The sequence below is a fragment of the Typopeltis vanoorti genome, chromosome 9, assembly GCF_054136105.1.
Source record: "Typopeltis vanoorti isolate ZY-2024b chromosome 9, IOZ_Tvanoo_1.0, whole genome shotgun sequence".
NCBI lineage: Eukaryota > Metazoa > Arthropoda > Arachnida > Uropygi > Thelyphonidae > Typopeltis > Typopeltis vanoorti.
Window position 1 is genome coordinate 95,113,900 of NC_143557.1, and position 25,903 is coordinate 95,139,802.

General features: G+C 34.3%; 1 protein-coding gene across 3 annotated transcripts in view; it reads left to right on the forward strand.

The window, feature by feature from the left end:
- Positions 1–25,903, forward strand: part of LOC150103269 (uncharacterized) — a 147,745-nt gene that overhangs the window by 109,518 nt on the left and 12,324 nt on the right. For all 3 annotated transcript variants that reach the window (XM_090397723.1, XM_090397722.1, XM_090397724.1), the window contains one exon: positions 7,817–7,937. In XM_090397723.1, coding sequence (XP_090253849.1) covers positions 7,817–7,937 — 121 coding nt within the window. The remainder of the gene's footprint in view (positions 1–7,816; positions 7,938–25,903) is intronic.

Genomic DNA, 25,903 nt, shown 5'->3' on the forward strand with positions numbered 1-25,903 from the left:
GACAGTATTAGTGTCTAGTTCCTGAACAGTGAGCAGTGCTGTAATCAGTCATAGAAGTTCAGCACACTGTCCTAGATTCACATACAAAACTTTTGGCATTCTTGGAGAAAGAGGGGGGGGGGACCATGACAATTTAGAGCGACACATGGAGATATTGTAAAAATTGAAATAATGCATCCATTGAATTTGGCCCACTGCAAACATGAATGAAGTATGACCATACCTGACTTCCAGTACCACACGCACACACAAGGAATGCAGTTATAACATTTGCCTGGACTAATCTTTACCATCTCACCCACAGCCTGGTTCTGGTACTCTCTGAAGGATGCACTCCATTAATGCCATTTTCAAAATAAGGAGTGGAAAAAAAACAAGTTGTTTGTGAAGAGCCCTGATGTTTGATTAAATACTTTTAAGTCAATATATGGTGTTTCCCTGAATGATGTCAAAAGTGTATATAGAGAATGAAGAAGAATATTGAAAAATGACAGAATGCTTGCAAAAGGTGGAGGATTAATTCATGTAAAAACCATTGTTTCAGTAAATCATATTTTCTGAAAGTAAAAAAAAAAGGGAGTGGACATTACTTTTGTTCCACCCCTTGCAATTACAGTAGACATCATTTTTGTGTTTGTCCAGAAAGTATTCATAGTTATTTCTGTTTGGAAAAGTAGGATAAATTAAATGGGCATGAAACTTAACCTAATGAAAAGCTTAAACATTAGGTTATTCATAGCAGTCCTTCGTGGTATAAACAACAGCAGCAGGACAAAATAAATAATTCATTAAGTGGCTAATATTTCACCAAATTTCCACTTCAGAGCATAAATTGTAACTGTTATAAAAAAATTTTTTTAAAAATGCATAAATTGTTAAAGAAACATGTCTTGGCCAAAAGAAAATTTTAAACCTTGAATGCATAGGTTGAAAGTCACATGGTGAATGGATGAAAGTTGATAAATTGTCTCTAAAACTGACTACATTCTCAAACCATTTCTTCCAAGATTATTTAGGAATAGTGGACTTACTTCATTTCAGACAAATTATGGAGACTACAACCGTTTTTAGAAATAATTACTTTAATTTCCTGACGTTTTGGCCTTCATATTAAAGTCATCATCTGGAGTATTCACAGAGTATGCCAAAGAGACAGTGATTTGATCAACGGTTATTCTACTGGCCTGACCTCTAGTGAATAAATAAATAAATTAAATAACTACATCAAAGCTATATTCTGTTTATAACATCATCAGAGAACAATTTCATGTAGATAGTTTTATTCAGCAAAAGTGTCGTAATTTAACGTTAGGGTTGTCATATTAGAGTTTAAGATCCTGGACTACCTACAGTCCTATTTATAATTAACTCTTAGGCAGAAAGGTCGTGAGTGGAATATGTGCGTTCCATATTCTTGGGATTTTTAGACCATCATTATTGTTAAGATTAAGGTGGTTGATAAGAATTTCACAGGCCTCCTTAAATTTACATTCTTACCACGTTTTGATGTAATGTAAATAACAGGTGCCTTTCCAGTCAACTCTATGCAGAGTATGCAGGGCATAATCAAAAAGGCTGGATTTATCATAGTCATTAAATTCAACGTGCCATTTATGTTCCTTTTTTCGGATAGGAATTGTGGCTTTATGGTTGTATTTCTGTAGTATTCTATTTATTTTATCTGATATCTCTTTAATATAGGGAATGGTTACAGCTTTATTGTAATCTAGTTGATAGAAGGAGTTAAATTTGAGAGGTCTTGTGAAGAATTTTGTTGATAGTATTTTGGCTGTAGCCATTTTTGAGAAAGGGATTGCTGATAACTTTTAATTCATCTTTAAGTGCTTGTTCATTGGAGCAAATCTTCAAAGACCCGATTTTTAGCATGTTAATGATACCTAGTTTTTGTGTTGGGTGGTGGGAGTTTGTGTATATATTAGCCAGTATGTGTAGACTTCCAGTAAACAGTGAAGAAAAGACTGTCAGAAGGAAGACATGTGACAAGTGTATCTAGAAAAGAAAGTGTGTTCTGACTTTCTATCTCAATTGTGAATTGTATGCATTTTTGTTGTTTATTTAGGTGGCTAAAGAAAGTGTCTAATATCTGGCGGCCATGGGACGACCAGATAGTGAAAACACTGCCAGAACATACTCCATGTGCAAAGAGCACTGTGATATCAGTTTGTCACATGGAAGTGTGGCTTAATAAAGGTCAGAGGGCTCTGTCAGTAGTATACTAGTAAATAGAGAGGTAATAACAAAGCTCGTTATGGTGAATGAATTTTTCAGGCAAAGATTTTATTAGTTTTGAACTGAATAGAATTTTTAGTGGTGAAGGAAGAGTTGCCTGTGAGGGAGAGGAAAAAGTGATTTTGCTGACTGTTAGGAAAGTTTGTGGATGGGGATTGTCTCTGTTATTAACTACAGGAAGAAGGGAGATGATGTTGGGTTTGCAAATTTTTTGGGTGCCACATATCTGTGATGGTTTAGCATAGTGTGGTTTTAGTTTTTTAGTCATTTCTTTTGGCCAAGACATGTTTTTTTAACAATTTATGCATTTTTTTTTTATATAACAGTTTCAATTTGTACTCTGAAGTGGAAATATGGTAAAATATTAGCAACTTAATGAATTATTTATTTTTCTTCTGCTGCTGTTTATACTATGAAGGACTGCTGTGAATAACCTAATGTTTAAGCTTTTCATTAGGTTAAGGTTTCATGCCCATTTAATTTATCCTACTTTTCCAAACAGAAATAATTATGAATACTTTCTGGACAAACACAAAAATGGGTTGGGAAGGAGGGTGGTTAATGGTTAATTTGTACATTAATCATATAGGAAAGGTTCTGAGAGGAAGTGTTCAGTTATTTGCAATTTTTACAAAGTTGGGTAGAGCAATAGTTAATACAGATGATGATGTCAGAATTTTGCAGATGATTTGGATAGATTGGCAGACTGGGCAAAGTGTAAGGTACTCCAGGAAATTGACAAAGCCAGAGGAGGGTTAGTGGATGGAGGAGAAGTTGAATCTTATGAGGTGACACATAGCAAAATTTTGCTAAAGCAGCTTATCAGATTACTTGTTTACTGAAGAATACTTTGATGAGACAAGCAGGTTATTGTTCCTCTTTATTGAGTCTTGATAAGATCCCATAACCCATCCTCCTCATCACCAGGGTTTCTTGGTGATGAGGAGGAGGTCGAGAGGATCCAGAGGTAAGCGGCCAAGATGGTAGCGGGTCTGTGGAATGAACCTTACAGATTGAAGATTTGTGGGTTACAGAAACTGGTTGATAAGCAGAAAAGGGTGATGTGATTGAGACATACAAATTACCATGGGGTTTTTACAAGATTAATTCAGAGGAAATTTTTCAGAACAGGTGTTGGGGAATTATGGGTAATCCATGGAAACTGAGTAAGAATGTAGTTAGCAAGGGTGTTAGGACTAGGTTTTTTGCTTGAAGAGTGGTGAATGAGTGGAATAGGTTGCCAGAATATGTTGTGGGTGCCATGACTGTGAATAAGTTCAAAGCAAAGTGTGATAGATACTGCACAAAATGTTGGATAGTTCTTGACATGGTGTTTACGCCTTCCTCAATGAGTCTAAGAACTCCTTTGAGTAGTCCGTAATAATAATATTCCCATGAGGACTATTTTTGTAGCATGAAAGTCTGGTGTTGGCAACTTCCAGCTGAACAAGTTCCAGCTTGTTCTTCATTAATTTTCCCTTCAACAATTTTTCTTTTAATTTTCTCTAGTATGCTTGCTTAAATCTTTCAATACTCAATAGGGAAATTTTTTAATAATTCTAGCATTCAGCTTTATTCCCCTTTTTATAAATTGAGGAATTTTTCTGTAATTTGATCTTTTTTTAACCATGAAATGAAAGAAGAAAGATGAAAACTTTGAGACAATATATTTAAAGGTGATCTGTGTATGGATGTTGACCACAAGTTTCTCTGTCTGAGTCAGTCAGTTTGAATTTATAATTTGCATCTGAGAGTTATTCGAGTTAAGTTTATTTTTTTTAGTATACTTTTTTCCAATGAGATACTAATTTTTATTTTGTTGAACAGTAGGTTCTGTTCACTTTTTTAGTATCTTGGACTAATCTGGAGACACCACTCTAATAATATAATCAATATAAGAGCTGCAATCAATTCAAGTACTGCAGTTAGACTGAATGGGATATAAACACAAGTGCTGAAGGAATGTGCAAAAAAGTTCACATGCCGCCTTGACCTAGTTGAACTCTAATTGGATAACTTGAGTGTCAGCACATGCAAGGTTCCTAATGAATGGAAGAAAAAGAAAATTATTCCATTATGGAAGGATGGAATTAAGACTGATGCAGTGAATTATAGATTACTTAGTATCTCTGATGTGGTTGTAAAAGTATTGGAAAGACTATTCAGGAATTGCACTGAAAGGTAAGTAGATATTAGTGGGATCCATTGTAGAGGACAGCATGGTTTTGTTAAAGGTAAGTCTAGCTTTAGCAATCTGCTCATATTATTCTATAATGGAGTAACAGCAAAGTTGGATAAGGGAAATAGATATACTACAGTACTTCTGGATTTTGACAGGATTCTACATGGCAGAATGTTTTGCAAACTGAGAGAAATGGATTTGAAAAATAAATGTGACTGACAGGCAGGTATCAGAAAGTGCTGAGTTTAAGAGTAGGAGAGTGGCCAATGGTGCACCACAGGGTTCTGTACTTGGGCCATTGATATTTAACTTGCATCATATTAATGATAATATGAAGGGCCTCGAGTGTGAGATTGAGTTACCGTATAAGACGAGGCCTAAATTTTAGGCTATTTTTAGGTTTTAAGCTTATGTCAGTTGTATAAGACAACCCCCCCCTAATTTCTTCTTTCTTGTATTAATGCAACGTTAGGTATTGTTGTTATATCTGTTATTTTTATATTTATGCATATGTTTTTTTTTTTTGCGTAACATAGATTTAGTATTTATGCGAATTACCCTAATTAAAAGTGATTAGCCCCAATTTTAATTAATTATTAATTTTGCATTTTTTTTTTAAATTTTAGGATTATTAATATTGTTATCATTTAAAATCATAGAACCAACAACAAAACACAAAGTATGAAACTCGATTTAAAATAAGGGTAATTGAAATGGCAAAGCAAACTAATAACTGTGCTGCTGCAAGAAAGTTTGACATAACTGAGAAGATGGTAAGAGAATGGAGGAAGAAAGAAGATATTTTTAAAAAAATTGCCAAAGAAAAAATATGTGATAAGAACGGGGATCACCCAATGGCCGCAACTGGAAAATCACATTGCAGAATGGGTATTCAAACAAAGGCAGAATGGTTATCTTGTTACAAGAAATATGATTAGAGCATATGCACGAAAATGGTCACAACTGAATCTGGAGGAAAGTATAGAATTTCAAGCTACTTCAGAATGGTGTAATCATTTTATGAACAGATGAAATCTGGTAATATGACAAAAAAACGAAAATTGCTCAGAAACGAGCAGCAGATCTTGACCACAAACTTACCAGTTTCCATATATTTATTATTCATTTGAGACAAGAACATAATTTCTATTGTCAAATATTGGAAATATGGATGAAACTCTTATGAGCTTTGATATGATAAGCAATAAAACAGGAGTCTAAAGGTAGTAAGAGTGTGCTAGTTTGAAGTACAGGTCATGAAAAAACAAGGTTTACATTGTGTTGTCATGTTTGGTTGATGGAACCAAGTTAAAACCAATGATCATCTTCAAACATAAAACTAAACCTAAGATAACATGTTTTTGTACGTTTTCACGAAAAAGGATGGATGGACGAAAATGGCGTGAAATTATGGATAAATAATGTGTGGAACATGTGCCCAGGTGGTATAATGATGAAATGCAGTTTATTAGAAAGGGATATGCTGCATCACTTGATGTGTTCTGCAATTTTGTGATCAAAACATGGAATAAAGTAAAAGTAGAGACTAATAAAATCATTTAAAAAGTGTGGTATATCTAATTTTATGGATGGTACGGAGGATGATCTGTTGTGGGACAATGATGACAATGAAAATGAAATCAATTCACCGGGTTCGAACTGGGATCATTTAAACAATGAATCCGAAGAACTATTTTCAACAGATGATGAAGAAAATTAACATGAAAATTGAGGTTAATAATTATTATTTGTTTTTTTAAGACTTTTGTCTATTGTAATATTTTAAATAAATTTATGTAACAAAAAATTACTCTGATTTGTTTATAAATACTGCCTATTTTCCTATATAACAATGTATTGTAACTACCACCTAAATGTTCATTCAAGAAATTAAGCTTCCCTTTTTATACTCACCGTATAAGACAACCCATGATTTCGAGGGGTTTTCTGTAGTATTCAAGAGTCATCTAATACACCAACATATACGGTATTTGCTGATGATGGTGCTAAGTTAGGCAGAGTGACAAGGAATGTAGCTGATACCAAATCCCTTCATCATGATTTGAACAGATTGATTATATGGACAAATGACAATTAATGTTAGTTTAATGTTGCCAGGTGTAAGTTATGCATTTTGGACAGAAGACGTTAAGGCAAAGTATTATGTTAATAAGAATTTGTGAAGTCTGTAGTTATGACGCTACAGACTTCATTATTATAAACTGTGAGTTAAGGCTTGAGTCACATTGCTAAGGTGGATAAGTGCTGTTATCCAAATGAAATTAAGTCATTTCATTTGGATAACAGCACTGTTAAAGAGAACACCAACTTGTAAGAATATGGAACTTATTCTCCTATTTTATAAGGCTTTGGTAAAATTATATCTAGATTACTTTGCATAGATGTGCTCACCTTAGTTTTCATTAGATAAGTAAACATATGAGAAGATTCAACACCAGGTTACCAAGATGATATCTGACTTGTGGAATTGTGCATATGAGTACAGATTGAAGGAATGTAGTCTTCTGAGTTTGAGGAATAGATGGAGGAGAGAGGAGATACAATAGAAACATAAATTAGTAAGGGAGAATAAAATTAGTGGAAACTGACAACATAACACACATACATGCATCTACACATACACTAACCCAAGCTTAATCTTTACAATCAAAATAAAAAAATTTGCATGTAGTGGTGTAATAACATGCAATAGTAACCACACTATATTAGGAAATTATTTTCAACTAATTAGTTATTAATTAATAACTAATAATGTATATTTTTTCTTCTTATTATTATTATTATTTTACAAAATGACCTGTATACAGTCCATCTGATTGCTCTAGAATGTTTGTGACTTTGGGATTTCTAGTTTTCTGGGTAGTATATATTTCAACAAACAGAGAACAAAGTAAATTACTGAAAGTGAGCAATTTGCAAAAGGCAAAATTATTGATAGGAAACTGGTAATGAAAGTTTAATTTGGTTACATGAAATTTTGTACATCTTGAAGAGATAATAAGAAATGATGATAGAAAAATAAACAGAAAATACTATGAATACAATATAATGATGTGAATATTCAATCTTCCCATTAATTTGTTGTGCAGTGATATTGTGATTAGTCTTCTTGGTTGTAGGGCACATTTTTTTAAAGTAATGATATATTTTTAAACGCAACAGTTCTTGAGCAGGTTTGGATTTGAGACTTTGTACCTGCACATATTTTAAATTTTGTTTTAGTCTCTTGTAGTCAATGCCACTTTGTAACTTATTTGTTTTTGAATGCCTGTATCTAATTTGAAACATTCCTTATGTCACAATCTGTAAAACATTTCTTTCAAACTGCATTTTTTTTTTTTTTTTTTTTTTTTTTTTTTGTAGGACTTACAGCTTAAGCAAACTTGAAAATCTGCATAAACGTATCCATCGAGAGGAACGCCCTTATTTATGTGATACCTGTGGCAAAGGCTTCAAAACAAGTAAACAGCTAAGAAATCATAGGGTATGGATTTTTATTTAATATTTTTAGTGTTTTCCTGTGGTGTATGCACATGTATCTACATAATAATGTATTCATCATTCAGATTTTAATTGAAACATAATTTGGTGACATCATTGAATACGGTTTCTTCCATAAAAAAAAAAATAAATAAATAAATAAATAAAAAAACCTCTTTAATAGCTTTTTATCTCTCCAAGGGAATAGGACAGCTGATCACTTTCATCATTGTCATTTAAATAATATCCAGTCAGATTATGTCAATAGTCATCATCATCATCAAATTCCTGCATGTACCCTCAAGGGGTGTACAGGATATGATAGTACTACATGAAAAAAATTACATCATTATTAATTTCCTATCTACAATTTTCCTCCAAATCAGTCTGTTACTTGTCAACACTCCAATATTATCAGATCTTATATTTGTATCGTCTAAAGCACTTTGTACCATATCAATCCACCTATATCTTGGTCTTCCTCTCGGTCGTTTTCCTGCCAACCTGGCAGAGAACACTTGTTTTGCTAATCTTTCCTCGCCCGTTCTGTTTAAGTGACCATACCACCTGAGATTAGCTCTGCTAATGCATTCCTGGATGCTGACAATGTCAAGTTCTTTCCTAATATCCTCGTTTTTAATATGATACTGCCATTGATGCCAGCTGTTCACACCTAGAATCTTTCTGAGGACTCTCATATCTGAAGTCTCTAGTCTTTGGTCAAGTGTTTTACTTCTGACCCAGCTCTCAGATCCATAACTTAAAACTGGTTTGAACACTGTCTTGTATACAGCTAATTTACTGTTCTGACTAATTTCTCTCTTATTCCATATGAATTTATTCAATTGACTTCCCACCATACCAGCTTTGCTGATTCTGTTGTCTGTTTCTATATTTAATTTACCATCTTCAGTAAAAATCGTACCTAAATAACTGAAATATTTTACTTGTTCCACAGGTTCTCCATTCACAACACAGTTGACATTTTCAATGATTCTGCCTATTTTCATTGTCTTTGTCTTTTTATTGCTGACCTTCATACCATAACTATTACAACAGCTATTCAATTTAGTCAGAGAATCTTGCAGACTTGTAGCAGATTTATTTAGAAGAATAACATCATCTGCATAAAGCAAAGAGCTGACATTAACATCTCCAATTTTGATATCATGTTTAATACCACTTTCCTTCATAATGTGATCCATATAGATAATGAATAACAGAGGGGATAATGTACATCCTTGTCTCACACCAGATTTAACATTAAACCATCTTCCTGTACTTCCTTCAATTCTAACTGCTGACTTACAACTCAAATAAAGACTAAGTATTGCTTGATATAATGCCCCATTGACACCATATAACTGCAGCGTATTGAATAGCTTCTCTCTTGGGACCTTGTCATATGCCTTTTCCAGATCGACAAAACTTAAATACAGATCTTTGTTATATTCCCATGCTTTCTCGACTATTTGTCGTAAAGTGAAGATCTGATCCTGACAGCCATATAACTGCAGATATTAAATTTCTATATTTGGCCTGAATCCAGCTTGTTCTTCACCAAGCTTTTCTTCCACAATTTTTCTCAACCGTTTCTCAAGTATACTTGCATAGATCTTGCCAGGAACACTCAGTAGGGAAATACCTCTGTAATTCTCACATGCAGTTTTATTTCCCTTTTTATATATGGGTACTATGAGAGCTCTACTCTAATCATCGGGAATTCGTCCCTCTGCCCAGGCTTTCTGAACTATGCAGTGCAGCCACAGTAAGACTCTTATACCACCATACTTCAGCATTTCTGGTCGAATATCATCTACTCCTGCTGCCTTTCCACATTTCAAGCCTTTGATAGCTTTTTCTACTTCAAGTATGGATATGTATTCCTGACTGCATGCCTGGTCAGTGTTTTTTACCACTGTGCTGTCATCACTGCTTGTTTCATTTAGCAGTTTTTCAAAGTAATTACTCCATACTTCAAGGATATCTTTTTCTCCCGTTTTCATGTCACCTTTATCATCTCTAATTCCTTTTATAGCACTCTTTCCTCCATTCTTAAGCTTCTTCAACAACCTCCAGAATATTTTGCCACCTTCTTGATATTTATTTTCTATATTCTTGCCAAAGTCCTCCCATGACTTTTGTTTAGCTAGTTTTATACAGTGTTTAGCATTCTTGCATTTGTCTCTATATTCTCTAAGAGCACAAGCTGACTTATTTTCCAGGAACTTTTGATATGCTTTCTTCTTTTTCCTTCACTGCCTCTTTAACTTCCTGTGTCCACCAGGGAGTTCTGATTTTTTTTATCCTTACAAACAACCTCACCACATGCCTCTCTGGCAGAATCAATCAATGTTTTCTTCAGAGTTTGCCACTGAATCTCCAAGTGATTCCTGTTCTCAAACTCTTTCATTTTTTCTTCAATAATCTTTGTCTACAGTTCACATCTGAGAGCTGCTCAACTTTTATTCACTTTAAAACTTTCTTACATGTTATTCTTTTCAATATGAAATTCAATTTTATCCTGCTGAAGACTAAATAGTGATCACTTCCTATTTCAAATCCTCTGTACACTCTGGTGTCCTGCACCAGGGAGAAAACATCACTATCAACAATAACATAGTCAATGAGACTTTTCTTATTCCTAGCCTCTGCTCTCCATGTGAATTTGTGCACATTTTTATGTTGGAACATGGTGTTAGCAATAACCAGTCCATGTCCTGAGCGGAAATCCAACAGATATTTGCCATTATTATTAGCTTTGCTCTTTTCTCCAAATTTTCCCAAAATATTTTTGTATGTCTCACAATCATTTCCTACTCTGCTATTTACATCCCCAACAAGGACCAACTTTTCCTTTTTTATTGTGTCAGTTGCTTTTTCTAAAGCCTCAAAAAATTCCTCCACTTCTACCTTAGTAGAACCTTCTGTGGGACCATAGGCACAAATAAGTCTCATTGTCCAGTTCCCCATTCTCATATTTGCCCACATTACTCTACTTGAGACTGACTGCCATTCAAGAAGATTAGCCTCGTATTTTGTGTTGAATACTATGGCTACTCCTTCTTTTCCTTGATTGTCATTGCCTGAATATAACATTTTGTATTTATTGCTCAGAAAGATCTCACCAGTTTTGGTCTTTTTTGTTTCAGTCACCCCTATTATGTCGATCTGGTACTTATCTAATTCCTCAGCTAGCTCCATTTCTTTGCCATTCAGGCTTCTTACGTTGATAGTACCGATCTTTAACTCTGGTGATGTTGAGTTGGGCTTTGTTTTCAGATTTGTTCCAGTAGCTGACTTTTCGCTGTTCGCCCTGGTTCCCTGGCGAAAACAACGGGGGCCTTGTTTAACCGGGCGACGCCCCAGCCGGCATGAAATTTTGTCATGTTGTACCATCATTCTATATTTTGGTTTAACCAATAAGAATACAATTTGGTCGGCTAAATCCCAAATTGCCAGCCCATCCTCGTCCGTTCAGTATCCAAGTAGATGCCCAACAGGGTGCACCACGAGAAGGTGAGGATTGGACATTAGGTCAGAAGCCCTGGTCGGTTCTCCGCATTCCTTTAAAGGCTATGTGAAGGTCTCCTCTCAGTTATACAGCTTTGACCCTTAAGCACCCCTATGTCAATAGTCTGTTTTAGAAATAGCATAGTGAAATGCAGTAGAATCCCAAACTATCTCAAAGTGATTCAGCAAATTCTTAACCTTCAAAAAAATACTTGACAAAGATTGCTAGTAAATGAAAAACTCACAATAACATCTTAGAAAAATATACCAAGAACATATCAAGTTCTGCATCATGAGCTAAATAAATAACCATTAGCAAGGTTAAGTTCTGAATGAAAAGCAGTGTTTCTAAAGTTAATATTTATTCACATGTACTTGTATTACCCAAGCACTAAAAAAAAAAAAAAAAAAGGAATATGCCTAGAAAGAGGTCCTCTAATTGGTGATTGATCCTTTAATGACCTTTTTTTCCCCCTGCAGATCATCATGGAAGATGCCATGGCTGTTGTTTTTTATATAGCGATTATAAATTATTTTTTATAAAGAGATTACAGGTAGTCCTCGACTTACAGCGGGGTTATGCTCCAACCTCTCTGTCGTGAGTCGAGGACTTTTGTTAATTCTTGATTTGTTTGATTTCTGTTATAATATTTTCATAAGTTAGGTTTCTATATGGATCAAGACACGCTTCACCTTAAAATGGTGAAAAATGTATAAACTTACATAAACATTTATAAATTATTTATTAGCACATGCAAATACATAAATACAAAATTAAGAAAGAAAAATTTAAGAAAAAAATAAATAAACACATATCTTCTATATCAAAAATGGTGCACTTATTTTAATTTGAAATTCCTTTAAATATTAGTTAACATAAACAAAAAACTTATTAACAGTGTCTTTAATTAAACAGCTGAGTAACTGATACATATTTGGACGATATGCTTATTTCTCATGACTGGGAGTAGCTTTTTTAATCAGAAAATTGGTTAATGTTGTCTTGGGTTTTTTTCTTCATATATTTTGCGATAACATCTGACTTCTTCTCGAATTTGCTTTTCGACTTTGGCGAAGCGATCAGCGTCTTGATTCATATTTTCGAGTAGCTGAAGTCCTTGATTTAGTTTAGAAAATACTTCAGCTAATCCTTTTACAGTAAATTTGTTTAACGATTTCTCTTCTTCATCTTCCTCGTTATTCCTTTCTTCTTCTACAACTCTTTCATTTTGGAAAATCAAGTCTTGATCAGTCAGTTCACCTTCTTCGTGATCTGCTAATTCTTCTATATCGGTAATATTGATTTCTAAATCCAGTTTTCTTGCAATTTCAACGATTTCTTCACCAATTTGTTCTAACATGCTATGCTCATTGTACTCTTCAAGTGTCTCCTGCAATAGTAACTTCTTCCAAATTCCTCGCATACATTGTTCCGATACTTCCTTCCATGAAGTTCCAATGTTCTGGATACATTGGTTAATATCATAATTTTTCCAAAAATCGTGTAATGTTATAGCATTGTTGTCCATTGCTGTTATTGCTTGAGAAAATGTAGTTGTCAGGTAATATGTCTTGAATGTAGTAATCGAATCTTGATCCATAGGTTGAATCACAGCTATTGTATTGCACGGTAGATACATGACATTTATATTTTCATTCAAATCGGCGATGTGAAGAGGATGTCCTGGAGCATTGTCAAGCAGCAATAGAATTTTAAAAGGATTGTTTTTTTCAAGACAGTAGGCACGTACTTCTGGAATAAAACAATTGTCATCCAAGCCTTAGGATTACTCCTGTAGTAAACCGGCAATTTATTCTTGTCAATGTTTTTCAAAGCTCTGGGGTTTTGTGAACGGAAACATGAAATGGTTTTAATTTAAAACCAGCAGCATTCCCTCCAAGAAGAAGTGTAATCCTATCTTTAAATGCCTTAAAACCAGGCGCTGATGTAGCTTCTCTGTGAAGGTAAGGTTTGTTCTGGCATTCTTTTCCAGAAAAATCTGGTTCCATCTACATTAAAAATCTGCCTCTAGCAAATAGCCTTCATCTTTTATCATCTCTTTCAGATTTTGCTTGAAAATTTCGGCACTTTCAAAATCGGAACTAGCAACTTCTCCCATTATTCTTATGTTATGCAAGTTAAATCAGCTTTTGAATCGATAAAACCAACCTTTACTAGTGTTAAATGTATGCTCGTCGTATTTATCTCATCATCATCATCATCATCAAATTCCTGCCATGTACCCTCAAGGGGTGTACAGGATATGACAGTACTACATGAAAAAATTACATCATTACTAACTTCCTATCTACAATTTTCCTCCAAATCAGTCTGTTACTTGTCAAGACTCCAGCATTATCAGATCTTATATTTCTATCGTCTACAGCACTTTGTACCGTATCAATCCACCTATATCTTGGTCTTCCTCTGGGTCGTTTTCCTGCCAACCTGGCAGAGAACACTTGTTTTGCTAATCTTTCCTCTCCCATTCTATTTAAGTGACCATACCATCTGAGATTAGCTCTGCTAACGCATTCCTGGATGCTGACAATGTCAAATTCTTTCCTAATATCCTCATTTTTAATATGATATTGCCATTGATGCCATCTGTTCACGCCTCTAATCTTTCTCAGGACTCTCATATCTGCGGTCTCTAGTCTTTGGTCAAGTGTTTTACTTCTGACCCAGCTCTCAGATCCATAAGTTAAAATTGGTTTGAATACAGTCTTGTATACAGCTAATTTAGTGTTCCGACTAATTTCTTTCTTATTCCATATGAATTTATTCAATTGACTTCCCACGATACCAGCTTTGCTGATTCTGTTGTCTATTTCTATATTTAGTTTACCATCTTCAGTAAAAATTGTGCCTAAGTAGCTGAAATGTTTTACTTGTTCCACAAGTTCTCCATTCACAACACAGTTGACATTTTCAATGATTCTGCCTATTTTCATTGTCTTTGTCTTTTTATTGCTGACCTTCATACCATATCTATTACAACAGCTATTCAATTTAGTCAGAGAATCTTGCAGACTTGTAGCGGATTTATTTAGAAGTATAACATCATCCGCATAAAGCAAAGAGCTGACATTAACATCTCCAATTTTGATATCAGGTTTAATACCACATTCCTTCATAATGTGATCCATATAGATAATGAATAACAGAGGGGATAATGTACATCCTTGTCTCACACCAGATTTAACATTAAACCATCTTCCTGTACTTCCTTCAATTCTAACTGCTGACTCACAACTCAAATAAAGACTAAGTATTGCTTGATATAATGCCCCATTGACACCATATAACTGCAGTGTATTGAATAGCTTCTCTCTTGGCACCTTGTCATATGCCTTTTCCAAATCGACAAAACTTAAATACAGATCTTTGTTATATTCCCATGCTTTCTCGACTATTTGTCGTAAAGTGAAGATCTGATCCTGACAGCCTCTATTTGGCCTGAATCCAGCTTGTTCTTCACCAAGCTTTTCTTCCACAATTCTTCTCAACCGTTTCTCAAGTATACTTGCATAGATCTTGCCAGGAACACTCAGTAGGGAAATACCTCTGTAATTCTCACATTCAGTTTTATTTCCCTTTTTATATATGGGTACTATGAGAGCTCTACTCCAATCATCGGGAATTCGTCCCTCTGTCCAGGCTTTCTGAACTATGCAGTGCAGCCACTGTAAGACTCTTATACCACCATACTTCAACATTTCTGGTCGAATATCATCTACTCCTGCTGCCTTTCCACATTTCAAGCCTTTGATGGCTTTTTCTACTTCAAGTATGGATATGTATTCCTGACTGCATGCCTGGTCAGTGTTTTTTATCACTGTGCTGTCATCACTGCTTGTTTCATTTAGCAGTTTTTCAAAGTAATTACTCCATACTTCAAGGATATCTTTTTCTCCTGTTTTCATTTCACCTTTATCATCTCTAATTCCTTTTACAACACTCTTTCCTCCATTCCTAAGCTTCTTCAACAACCTCCAGAATATTTTGCCACCTTCTTGATATTTATTTTCTATATTCTTGCCAAAGTCCTCCCATGACTTTTGTTTAGCTAGTTTTACACACTGTTTAGCTTTCTTACATTTGTCTCTGTATTCTGTAAGAGTAAAAGCTGACTTATTTGCCAGGAACTTTTGATATGCTTTCTTCTTTTCCTTCACTGCCTCTTTAACTTCCTGTGTCCACCAGGGAGTTCTGATTTTTTTATCCTTGCACACAACCTCACCACATGCCTCTCTTGCAGAATCAATCAATGTTTCCTTCAGAGTTTGCCACTGAATCTCCAAGGTTTGATTCCTGTTCTCAAACTCTTTCATTTTCTTTTCAATAATATTTCTGTATTTTAGTCTACAGTTCACATCTGAGAGGTGCTCAACTTTTATTCGCTTTAAAACTTTCTTACATGTTATTCTTTTCAATATGAAATTCAATTTCATCCTGCTCAAGACTAAATAGCGATCACTTCCAATTTCAAATCCTCTGTACACTCTGGTGTCCTGCACCAAGGAGAAAACATCACTATCAACAATAACATAGTCAATGAGACTTTTCTTATTCCTAGCCTCTTCTCTCCATGTGAATTTGTGCACATTTTTATGTTGGAACATGGTGTTAGTAATAACCAGTCCATGTCCTGAGCAGAAATCCAACAGATATTTGCCATTATTATTAGCTTTGCTCTTTTCTCCAAATTTTCCCAAAATATTTTTGTATGTCTCACAATCATTTCCTACTCTACTATTTAGATCCCCAACAAGGACCAACTTTTCCTTTTTCATTGTGTCAGTTGCTTTTTCTAAAGCCTCAAAAAATTCCTCCACTTCTACCTTAGTAGAACCTTCTGTGGGACCATAGGCACAAATAAGTCTCATTGTCCAGTTCCCCATTCTCATATTTGCCCACATTACTCTACTTGAGACTGACTGCCATTCAAGAAGATTAGCCTCGTATTTTGTGTTGAATACTATGGCTACTCCTTCTTTTCCTTGATTGTCATTGCCTGAATATAACATTTTGTATTTATCGCTCAGAAAGATCTCACCAGTTTTGGTCTTTTTTGTTTCAGTCACCCCTATTATGTCGATCTGGTACTTATCTAATTCCTCAGCTAGCTCCATTTCTTTGCCATTCAGGCTTCTTATGTTGATAGTACCGATCTTTAACTCTGGTGATGTTGAGTTGGGGTTTGTTTTCAGATTTGTTCCAGTAGCTGACTTTTCGCTGTTCGTTTCCTTAAATTGTCAAATAGGCTGCGTGCTTTTGTTTGAATCGTAAACAAACTGAGAGGAATATTCTTGTTGATTTGATCATCTATCCATATCATTAAAAGCTTCTCCATTTCATGAATTGGCCTTTTTTGTTAAAATTGTACATTTCATATTAACTGCCCCTTTAGCTGTCTCCATTGTTCTTGATTTATCTTTTATAATTGCCGAAACAGTTGAATGCGGTGGTTTTTCTTCTCGTGCTATTTCACCAACTCTCTTTCCTTTGTCATATGCTTTAATGACCTTCATTTTAGCATCTAAACTTAAAGCTATTCTTACCTTCTTTTTTATGTTGAAATTTTCATCAGTAGTTTTACTTCTCTTACTGGACATGATAGGGTTACGATGAGATACAAAAATTGTAAAGAGAGAAAAACGAACACTTCAACTGCTGATTAGCGACTAATGTGCCAAAAGCTGTGATAAGTTAGAAGTGGATGAATCATAGCAGCAACTATTACGTATTGGTGATAGGCTTTGCTTGTCGACTAATGGCAATGCTGCAATGCGTATACAAAAGCAATGTGATATATGTATGTATATTCTGACGGCAAAGTTAAATTAGAGAATTTTTAATAATAATAATTTTGGCCATCATAAGTGCGAATCGTCATAAGTCGCGGACTACCTGTATATGTGTATGCATGTTAGTTATAAAAATATTGAGAACTTCTGGATGAGTATTATCACAAATACATGAACATATGTTTACAGTCACTTCATAAAAAAATAACTCCTCATCCTATGTTTGCATATATTAATATAAAAGAAAAAGAAAAATTCATTGAGCAAGAGCAATTTTTGCTGTTGTTAATAATGCCCTCATTGTGCTCAGCGATAATTAAATGAAGCACCTTCATAGTGGAATCAGTTGTGATAATGACATTTAGTTTGAAAGACCTGGGTTCAGATCTCATTTAAGACACAGGGAATATTTTCTTGAAAGCTTCTCAACTCTATAGATTGGCTATCAGTTAAACAGTCTGAAATTGAAGTAGGTTTTGTCCTCCTGGAAACTAAAGTTTTTTCAAAACAGACACACTGGCTAGAAAATACATGCCATTCAATTTAGCACCAAAGCTACTACTCAAAAGAACAAGTAGAAAACTGCCTCAATTCTATGGAGAACACCTTGTCTTCATAATTAAAAATGCCATCTTATAGTGACACCTCTTATTTTGCATGTGCATGTAGGCTTGCAGAAATTTGTATCCAAGAACATGAAAATGACTAATTTAGAAATTGTCATGTTTATGGCAGAGTTTATGGCTCAGAAGTTTCATCAGATTACTTGATCTAAGTTCATAATGGGAAACTTTATTAGATCTTCAACTATTGCCAAAGCAAGTGGCATCTGTTGTGGGTCATTATATTCGATTTATAGATTCAACTACTGTTTGAGACAACTTTAATAATAAAATTCTGCATTTCAACCTTTATATTAAAGTCATCCTAAGAAATATATATGTTACAGTTAAAGTGATAAATCCGGTTATTATTAATAATTACAGAATTTACGAGAATTAATCACTTTAACCGGTTAAAGTGAATAATCCTGGAGGAGTCTGGTAAATGTAATAAAAACATGTTTATAGGTTTTATATATAGGTATTCATTCTCAATAGAAATTATAGCAGCATAGGTTAGGTTATAATGAAAAAAGTAAGGAAAGTACTTCTTTTGCACTCAATGAAATCAGAAACCATTATAAACTAATAAATTAACCTAAACAAACCTGGATGTCAAACCGGAGTGTAGTCGTAGTTTGTCATGGGCAGATTAATCAGGATAAAAGATAAACGTTGTTGTGGGCCGAGCTTGATGATTGCGAGCAGATAATATGGATAACAAATAAAAGTTGTTGCGTTTTAGGCAGATGAATGAGGATAAAGATAAACGTCGTTGCTGTACCTCTTTCCTCATCAATGGAGAAAAACACTAATCAGTTCCTCTCTGATTTATCTAATATCCCCATTCATCTCCCCACAACAACATTTATTTGTTATCACCATTTATCTGTCCTCAATCATTAAGCTCGGCCCACAATAACGTTTATCTTTCATCCCCATTAATCTGCCCATGACAAACTACGACCACACTCTGTTTCGACATGCAACATCCAGTTTAGGTTAGGTTAGTTTATAATGATTTCTGATTTCATCGAGTGCAAAGAAGTACTTTTCTTACTTTTTTCGTTATAAACTAACCTAACCTAAGCTGTTATAATTTCTATTGAGAATGAATACCTATATACAAAACCTATAAACATGTTTTTATTACATTTACTAGATTCCGCTAGGAATTATTCACTTTAACCGTAACATATACACAACTACCTTACAGCAACTAGCAACATACCACTGTAAGCTGCATCATGTCTAAAATTACTTCACTCATCTAGCATGACCTGTTATGGTAAAAAATTAAATTAAATAAAATGTTTTTGAATTAAAATTTCTCTTGGGGGGACCCTGTAATCCCTAGAGAGCGCGTCCCCTGGGTGGCAGATAGGGGAGCCCACCATGTGTGTGTGTGTATGGTGGGGTGGTTCGAATATACTGAATATGGACTTGTGTACCAACAGGGTCATAAGGGACAATCATCTTGATTGTAAAGGAAGTGGCACTCCCATGGACCCCTAGCTGGATCTATCCTCTTCTTCTTCTACTTTAAAGGAAGATCCACTTACTTTAATCTTTCTTATAAGGCCTTATCAGCCAGCTCTCCCTATTTTATGACCCTTATGCTATTAGAGTACCGGAGGGCCATGGGGTCTTTTCATTTCTGGCCTTACAACTATGCCCTCTCTATAAACTCTACTATAATTCTTCTATAATCTACTCTTTCCCCCTTCAATATATCCTATTCCTCCTATGGGAGAAGGCTAGTTCAGAAGCCTTAAGGTAGCAGCCCTACCACTGAACTATTCCATCGTCAGGCTAGTCCCCTGACATGGAGAACATAATTCTACTTGTAAGCTGACAGAAAAAGATAATCAGATTGAATCTATGGAAAACGACCGTGGAATGGAAATGACAAAATATAATACACATAGCAAACTGGAATGTAAGAGGAATAGCATATAAAGAAATAGAATTAGACCAACTATTAAATGAAAGAAATTTTAAAATAGCAGTAATAACTGAAACAAAAAAGAAATTAAAAGGAACCATGAGAACTGAAAATTTTAATGTGATATACAGTGGAGTTGACAGAGACAAAAGAGCACAAGCAGGAGTCATGATTTGGATTCATAACTCCCTTTCAAAGCAGTTAAAACATTATAAATTATGAAATGAAAGAATAATAGAAGCTAGAATAAAAATAGATAGAGGCTATTTAACAATAATTGGTTTATATGTCCCAGAAGAAGGAAGAAAACGGGATAATATCGATTTTTATAATCAGCTACAAAACATATATAATAAAATAAAAATGATTATGTAATTTTAGCAGGAGACTTAAATGCAAGAATTGGAAACATGAAAAATTAATAATAATATAGGAATACATGGCGAACATACTCTAAACAGGAATGGTAAAAAATTGATTGACTTTGTAGTTTATAATAATAACCTAAAAATAATGAATTCCTTCTATAAACATAAAGACATAACATAAATATACTCGGGCAGCAAGAGGATGAATATCAATATTAGATTATTTTATATTAAATGAAAAGACATCAAAATTTTCACTAGATGTTAGAGTTCACAGAGGATATGAAATAAGCAGTGACCACTTCCTTGTTAAAATAAAATTAAGATTACCACCTAAATGGCTACAAGTAACAAGAACAGAAAGAAAATTTGAAACATTTGTTTATAAAACTAGACTAGTGAATGACACAAATGTACAATGGCTATATGAACAAAGAATTAACCAATATCTGGATAAAATAAAACAAAATGAAGAAATAGAAATAGAATGGCTTAATATAAAAACAATACTAAATGCAGCAGCAAATGAAAGCTTAGGAAAGACCAAAAAATTCAATAAAAGGAAAAAACCGAAGATCTGGGATCATAGATTCAAAGAAATAATTAAAATGAAAAAAGAAGCCTATCACAAATGGTTAAGCAGTAAAAGATTAGAAGATGAAATAGAATATAAAAGAATAAGAGCCATAGCTAAAAGAGAAGTCAGGAAAAGACAGAGAATCATGGAACAAATTTGTTTCTAATTTAGAACATGATTTATATAAAATAAGACCCAATGTATATAAGATTTTGAAACACTGAATTGAAATTTGAAGAATTTCTAAATTACTACACAGAATTGTGGACAGACAAATATTTTAAAAAAAGACAACTGGCAAACAATTAACGAAAATGAAAAGGAAATAACCAAAGAATTAGAAATCAGCCTTAAAGAAACAAGAAACGGAAAATCACCTGGAGAAGATAAACTAGGTTCAGAACTATATAAATACTCAGGAACAAGATTCAAAGAAAGACTCTTATTATTTTTAATTAAATTTATTCAACTGGTATCTCCCCAATAGAATGGAAAAAAGCAATTGTGATTCCTATCTTTAAAAAAGGTAATAGAGATGACCCTAAAAACTATAGAGGTATCAGTATACTAAATTCCTGTTACAAAATATATAGCAGAATCTTAAATAGCAAACTAATGAAATATGCCGAAAACTTTATTTTAGAAGTACAGAATGGGTTTAGAAAAGGAGGATTATGTATAGACCTAGCCTTTTGCCTAAAATTAATAATAGAGAAAAGAAGAGAATACAATTTAGAAACACATATTGCATTTATTGACTTTGAAAAAGCATTTGACAAAATTAAAAGAAACATATTATTTAACATATTAAAAAAAAGACAAATACCAAATAATATCCTAAAAGCTATCACAAGTATATATGAAAATCAAATACAAATGAGATTAAATCACGAGCTATCATATACGAGAAAGATAAACCAAGGTTAGAGTCGAGTGCCTTTCCAGTCATTCTGTAGAAGGTCTCAATTGCATGGTCCAAAAAGCCTGCTTTTCGTGGTGGATCAGGCAAATATCGTCTTTGTGTTCATTTTTTCTGATATCAACTATGCATCAAGTTTCACCAATATATGGCAGATAACATGTAACATTTAATTTGGTGTACTCCTGGACACAAAAGGGGGGAAGGGTCTTAGATGCACTGAATAAATATTTAAGTTTTGTGGTGTAAGAGTTTTAAACTTGTATGCCACAAAAGAACCTGGTGTGAAATAAAATTTAAACAAAACTGATGTGCTAAAAACCTCCAAGTTTTAGACAACACATATATAATCCTTGCAACAAACACATCCTCAAATTGCCTAGAGCACTTCACTACAGATGATGATACATCTCCACAACAACAACAAAAAAGAAAAATTAACATCAGATGAATGGCAACTTTGAAATTATTTTTACTTTAAAATACCAACAGCAAATTCTAGGGCTTTATATATGGTATATATATATATATATATTAAAAGGACTCTAGACTAAATGCCACAAAAGAATCTAGCCTTGACTAATATAATCATCTTAGAATATACTGTATCAAGACTAAAAGTAAAGTGTAAGGTGCAAGAACCAGATTTCATAAATAAGAAAAGTCTGATTGCCTGATGTAAGGCCCTCCCATCTAGCCTGACCTCTTGGATAAAAGAGGTTTAGACTACTATTGCTGTAATGTAGTCATGTGTATATAGATGTATATATTCCTGAAGATGACATTAATGTAAATATTGAAACATAGAATTTTATTATTATAGTTTTTATCTCAAATGATAGTTGAATCCATAAATCAAATATAACGAGTACTGTTCACTTTAATTTCATTGAATGAAAGGATTTTCCTGGGTGGTTAGCCAGTTGTTAAATGTTCTTCATTATTTGAATTTGCGTAATAGATGGAGTGCAAATGGATGGACTGTATGCTTCAATCCAAAATAAGTTTGAATTTTAAGTATCATTAAGTATTCTTTTTATGCTTTGTTTCTGTGTGTGTTTGTTACAATACCCTAATAATGGTATGTCAAAATTAACCGCTGTAGTGGCATAATCAAAATAATTTATTTAATCATCTCTTGAAAACATGCACAAGAGGCTGAGCTTGATAACTAATTGCAGTATTTAATCTTATGTGGAATTCCTCTCCCTCCCTCTCTAGCACACGCACGCCTACAAAATATATTATGCTTGCTTGTCAGCTTATTTCAAAATATGAATAATTTTTAATTTAAACAAATTGCTCTTTTTCATTTCCCATTTAGTTTCTATTAAGTTGAAGCTTAAATATTGTGGCTACTTCTAAAATACTTTTCTTCCTGGATTTTCCTTTTTTCCTTGAAAACATGTCATACTTGTTCAAAGGTTAATCGAAATATGAAAGTTCAATACATTATGTCCATCCTAGAGTCCCAGAATACTTGTGTCTTCACAGACCAAAACGAATCTAATAAACTTATGCAGTTTGCACCTAGAAATAAGCCACACAAATGCAATTCAGAAAATTTTAAGATAAAATTCTTTCCTCTATTTAGAAATTTTTGCTATTACATGGAATACAATATATAATAAATATTGTATATCAGATAGAAGTCTACATGAGTTTACTGTGTTTCTTTTGAAGTAGCACTGTAATCAGCTGCTTTGCTTTTGTTGTCAGTGGTGCTGAGAATAAAAACAGTTAGCTATTGCCACAGATTATATATGATTACTTTTTTATGTTTTTTTTTTTTTTTAAATGTTGGGTCCATATACAGGAGGTTGGTTGGTTGGTCAACCTATAGTAAGTTAGTACCGTATATGGGTGGTAGGTTGCGAAAGGAGAAACTTGTTTACATTTGATTTGACCGCCTGTAAGTTGTATTCCTTGGGAAATATGTCTGGGGGAAGACTGTTTCACAGTACTGCAGTAGCAGGGATGAATGAGGAGGAAAAGAAACTTGTTCTGTGGGTTTCAAGGTGTACTGTGAAAGGATGTTGGGCGGCAGCTGTACATGTTCCAGTGGGCTTAGTACAGGGTGGGGGAATTATTGATGCTGTTTCAAATGAGCATTTTCCATGGAAATATTTATAGAATATACAGATTGCAGAGACCAAGTGTCTATGTGAAAGTGGGGGGAGTGAGTTGGTGAGGGATGGGTCATTTATTAGTCCAATTGCTCTCCTCTTATTGAGTCAAGCATTTTGAGGGAGCTTTTTGGAGCCCCACTTCAGATGTGAGAGCAGTATTCGAGAGCTTGGCGGATTTGTGACTTGTATAGTGTTAACAACTGTTTAGAGGTGAAGTAGCGTCTTGAGTGAAAGAGAAAACTTAGTTTTTTGGAAGCTGAAGATGCAATGGTTGCGATGTGTTTATGCCAGGAGAGGCTTGATGTCAAAGTAATTCTGAGAAGAGCAATTTACGTTTTCCGTTGGTCACGTCTTAAGACCTATTCTTACGATATATTGTTTTTCCACCATTAACAACTCGATGTGGACATTATTTCCCGTGATTTGCAGTTTTTTCTTGGTAGCAACACTAATTTTTCGAATCAATTTCCTCTCATCCAAATCGATTTCTGCTGAAATCTGTGCATTTCTGTTCCCGGATGGCATTGCTTTCAGCTGTAGTTTCCTTTCTGCCATCACAGCGACTTGCACGCTTGCAACAGTAATGAATGATATCATGATTTTTTAATCACAGTACAGTACGATTTGATACCGTGAAGTTTTCGTATCAGTAATTTTAAACTGTCAGTAGCTCGTGGCACCCTTAACATATTGTGATGTGATTTCACATTCACAGTGCTGTATTGAAATCGTCAACAAGGATCATACACAAATTGTGAAATCACATTCACACTTCTACCAACTAACAGTTATTACTCGTGCATATTAGATATCAGTGAATAAACCGCAATTCGTGAAATATCGCTTCACTAGCCTGCCATGTTGGTGTTCGTAGTTGCAATTCAGAAACATGTGGTATATTGCAGAATTTCTGCTACGTAATTTAGTTTATTAGTAATTAGTTGCTTTCAAGTTGCGGTGGTGGATGATCCATATTAGTAACATGGAGAAAAAAAGACAGAAAATGTATTTCAGTATTGACAATTATGCGACGTGTAGATTGGCATGCCAGAACACGTGTGCAATTAGCAAAAGATCTTGGACTCTCCGTGTCCACTTTGAACACGATAGTAAAAAACAGGTCAAGCATTGAACTCAATGCAAAGCAATCTGGTGCTATGTCAAAAAAACAAAAATATATCCAGACATCGACATACGATGAATTGGATAAACTTGTGACGGAGTGGTTTGTTTCTTTGAGAGCATCGAGTATTCCAGTCGATGGTACTATACTCGAAATCCCTTGAATTTGCTGCAAGGTTGGGGATTAGTGGTTTTACTGCATCAAATGGATGGATGAATTGATCGTTTCAAGACTCATCGCAATATTGTATATAATCAAGTGTGTGGAGAAAGTAATGGTGTTGCAGGAGAAACTGTAAACCAGTGGAAAAATTAACTAAAGGCTATTATTCAGGACTACGAACCGAAAAATATTTTCAATGTTGATGAAACTGGACTCTTTTATAACATTCTGCCAAGTAAAACATTGTGTTTAAGGAGAGAAGTGTCATGGTGGATAACTCAGCAAGCAGAGGGTGACTGTTTTGCTCATGGTCAATACTGATGGATCAGAAAAATTACCTCCACTGGTAATTGGTAAATTAAAAAAGCCGAGGTGTTTTAAGAATGTGAAAAATCTGCCTACTAAGTATGATGCCAAGAGCACAGCATGGCTGAACCAGCAGTATGTTCACATCCACCATGCATGTTCTGGATGCTAAAATGGGCGCAAATCACTGCAAAATACTACTACTGCTATACAAATCTCCTGCACCCTGAAGATCTGCAGCTCAAAAACATTAGATCTGGGGGCATCATCCATTCATTTAAATGGAAATATAGAAAAATGTTTGTTGAAAAAATTGTGTTTATGCATGATAATGGTATGGACCTTAAACAAATGAGCATATCAATCCTTGATGGCATGCATTATGTGGCCAAAGCATGGTTTTATGTTACTCCTGAAACCATATCCAACTGTTTCCAGAAGGCATGAGTTACGTTTGTGGAAGAGGAGGAACAACTACATGAGGAAGAAGATGTGTGAGAGCCCAACAACTGGTA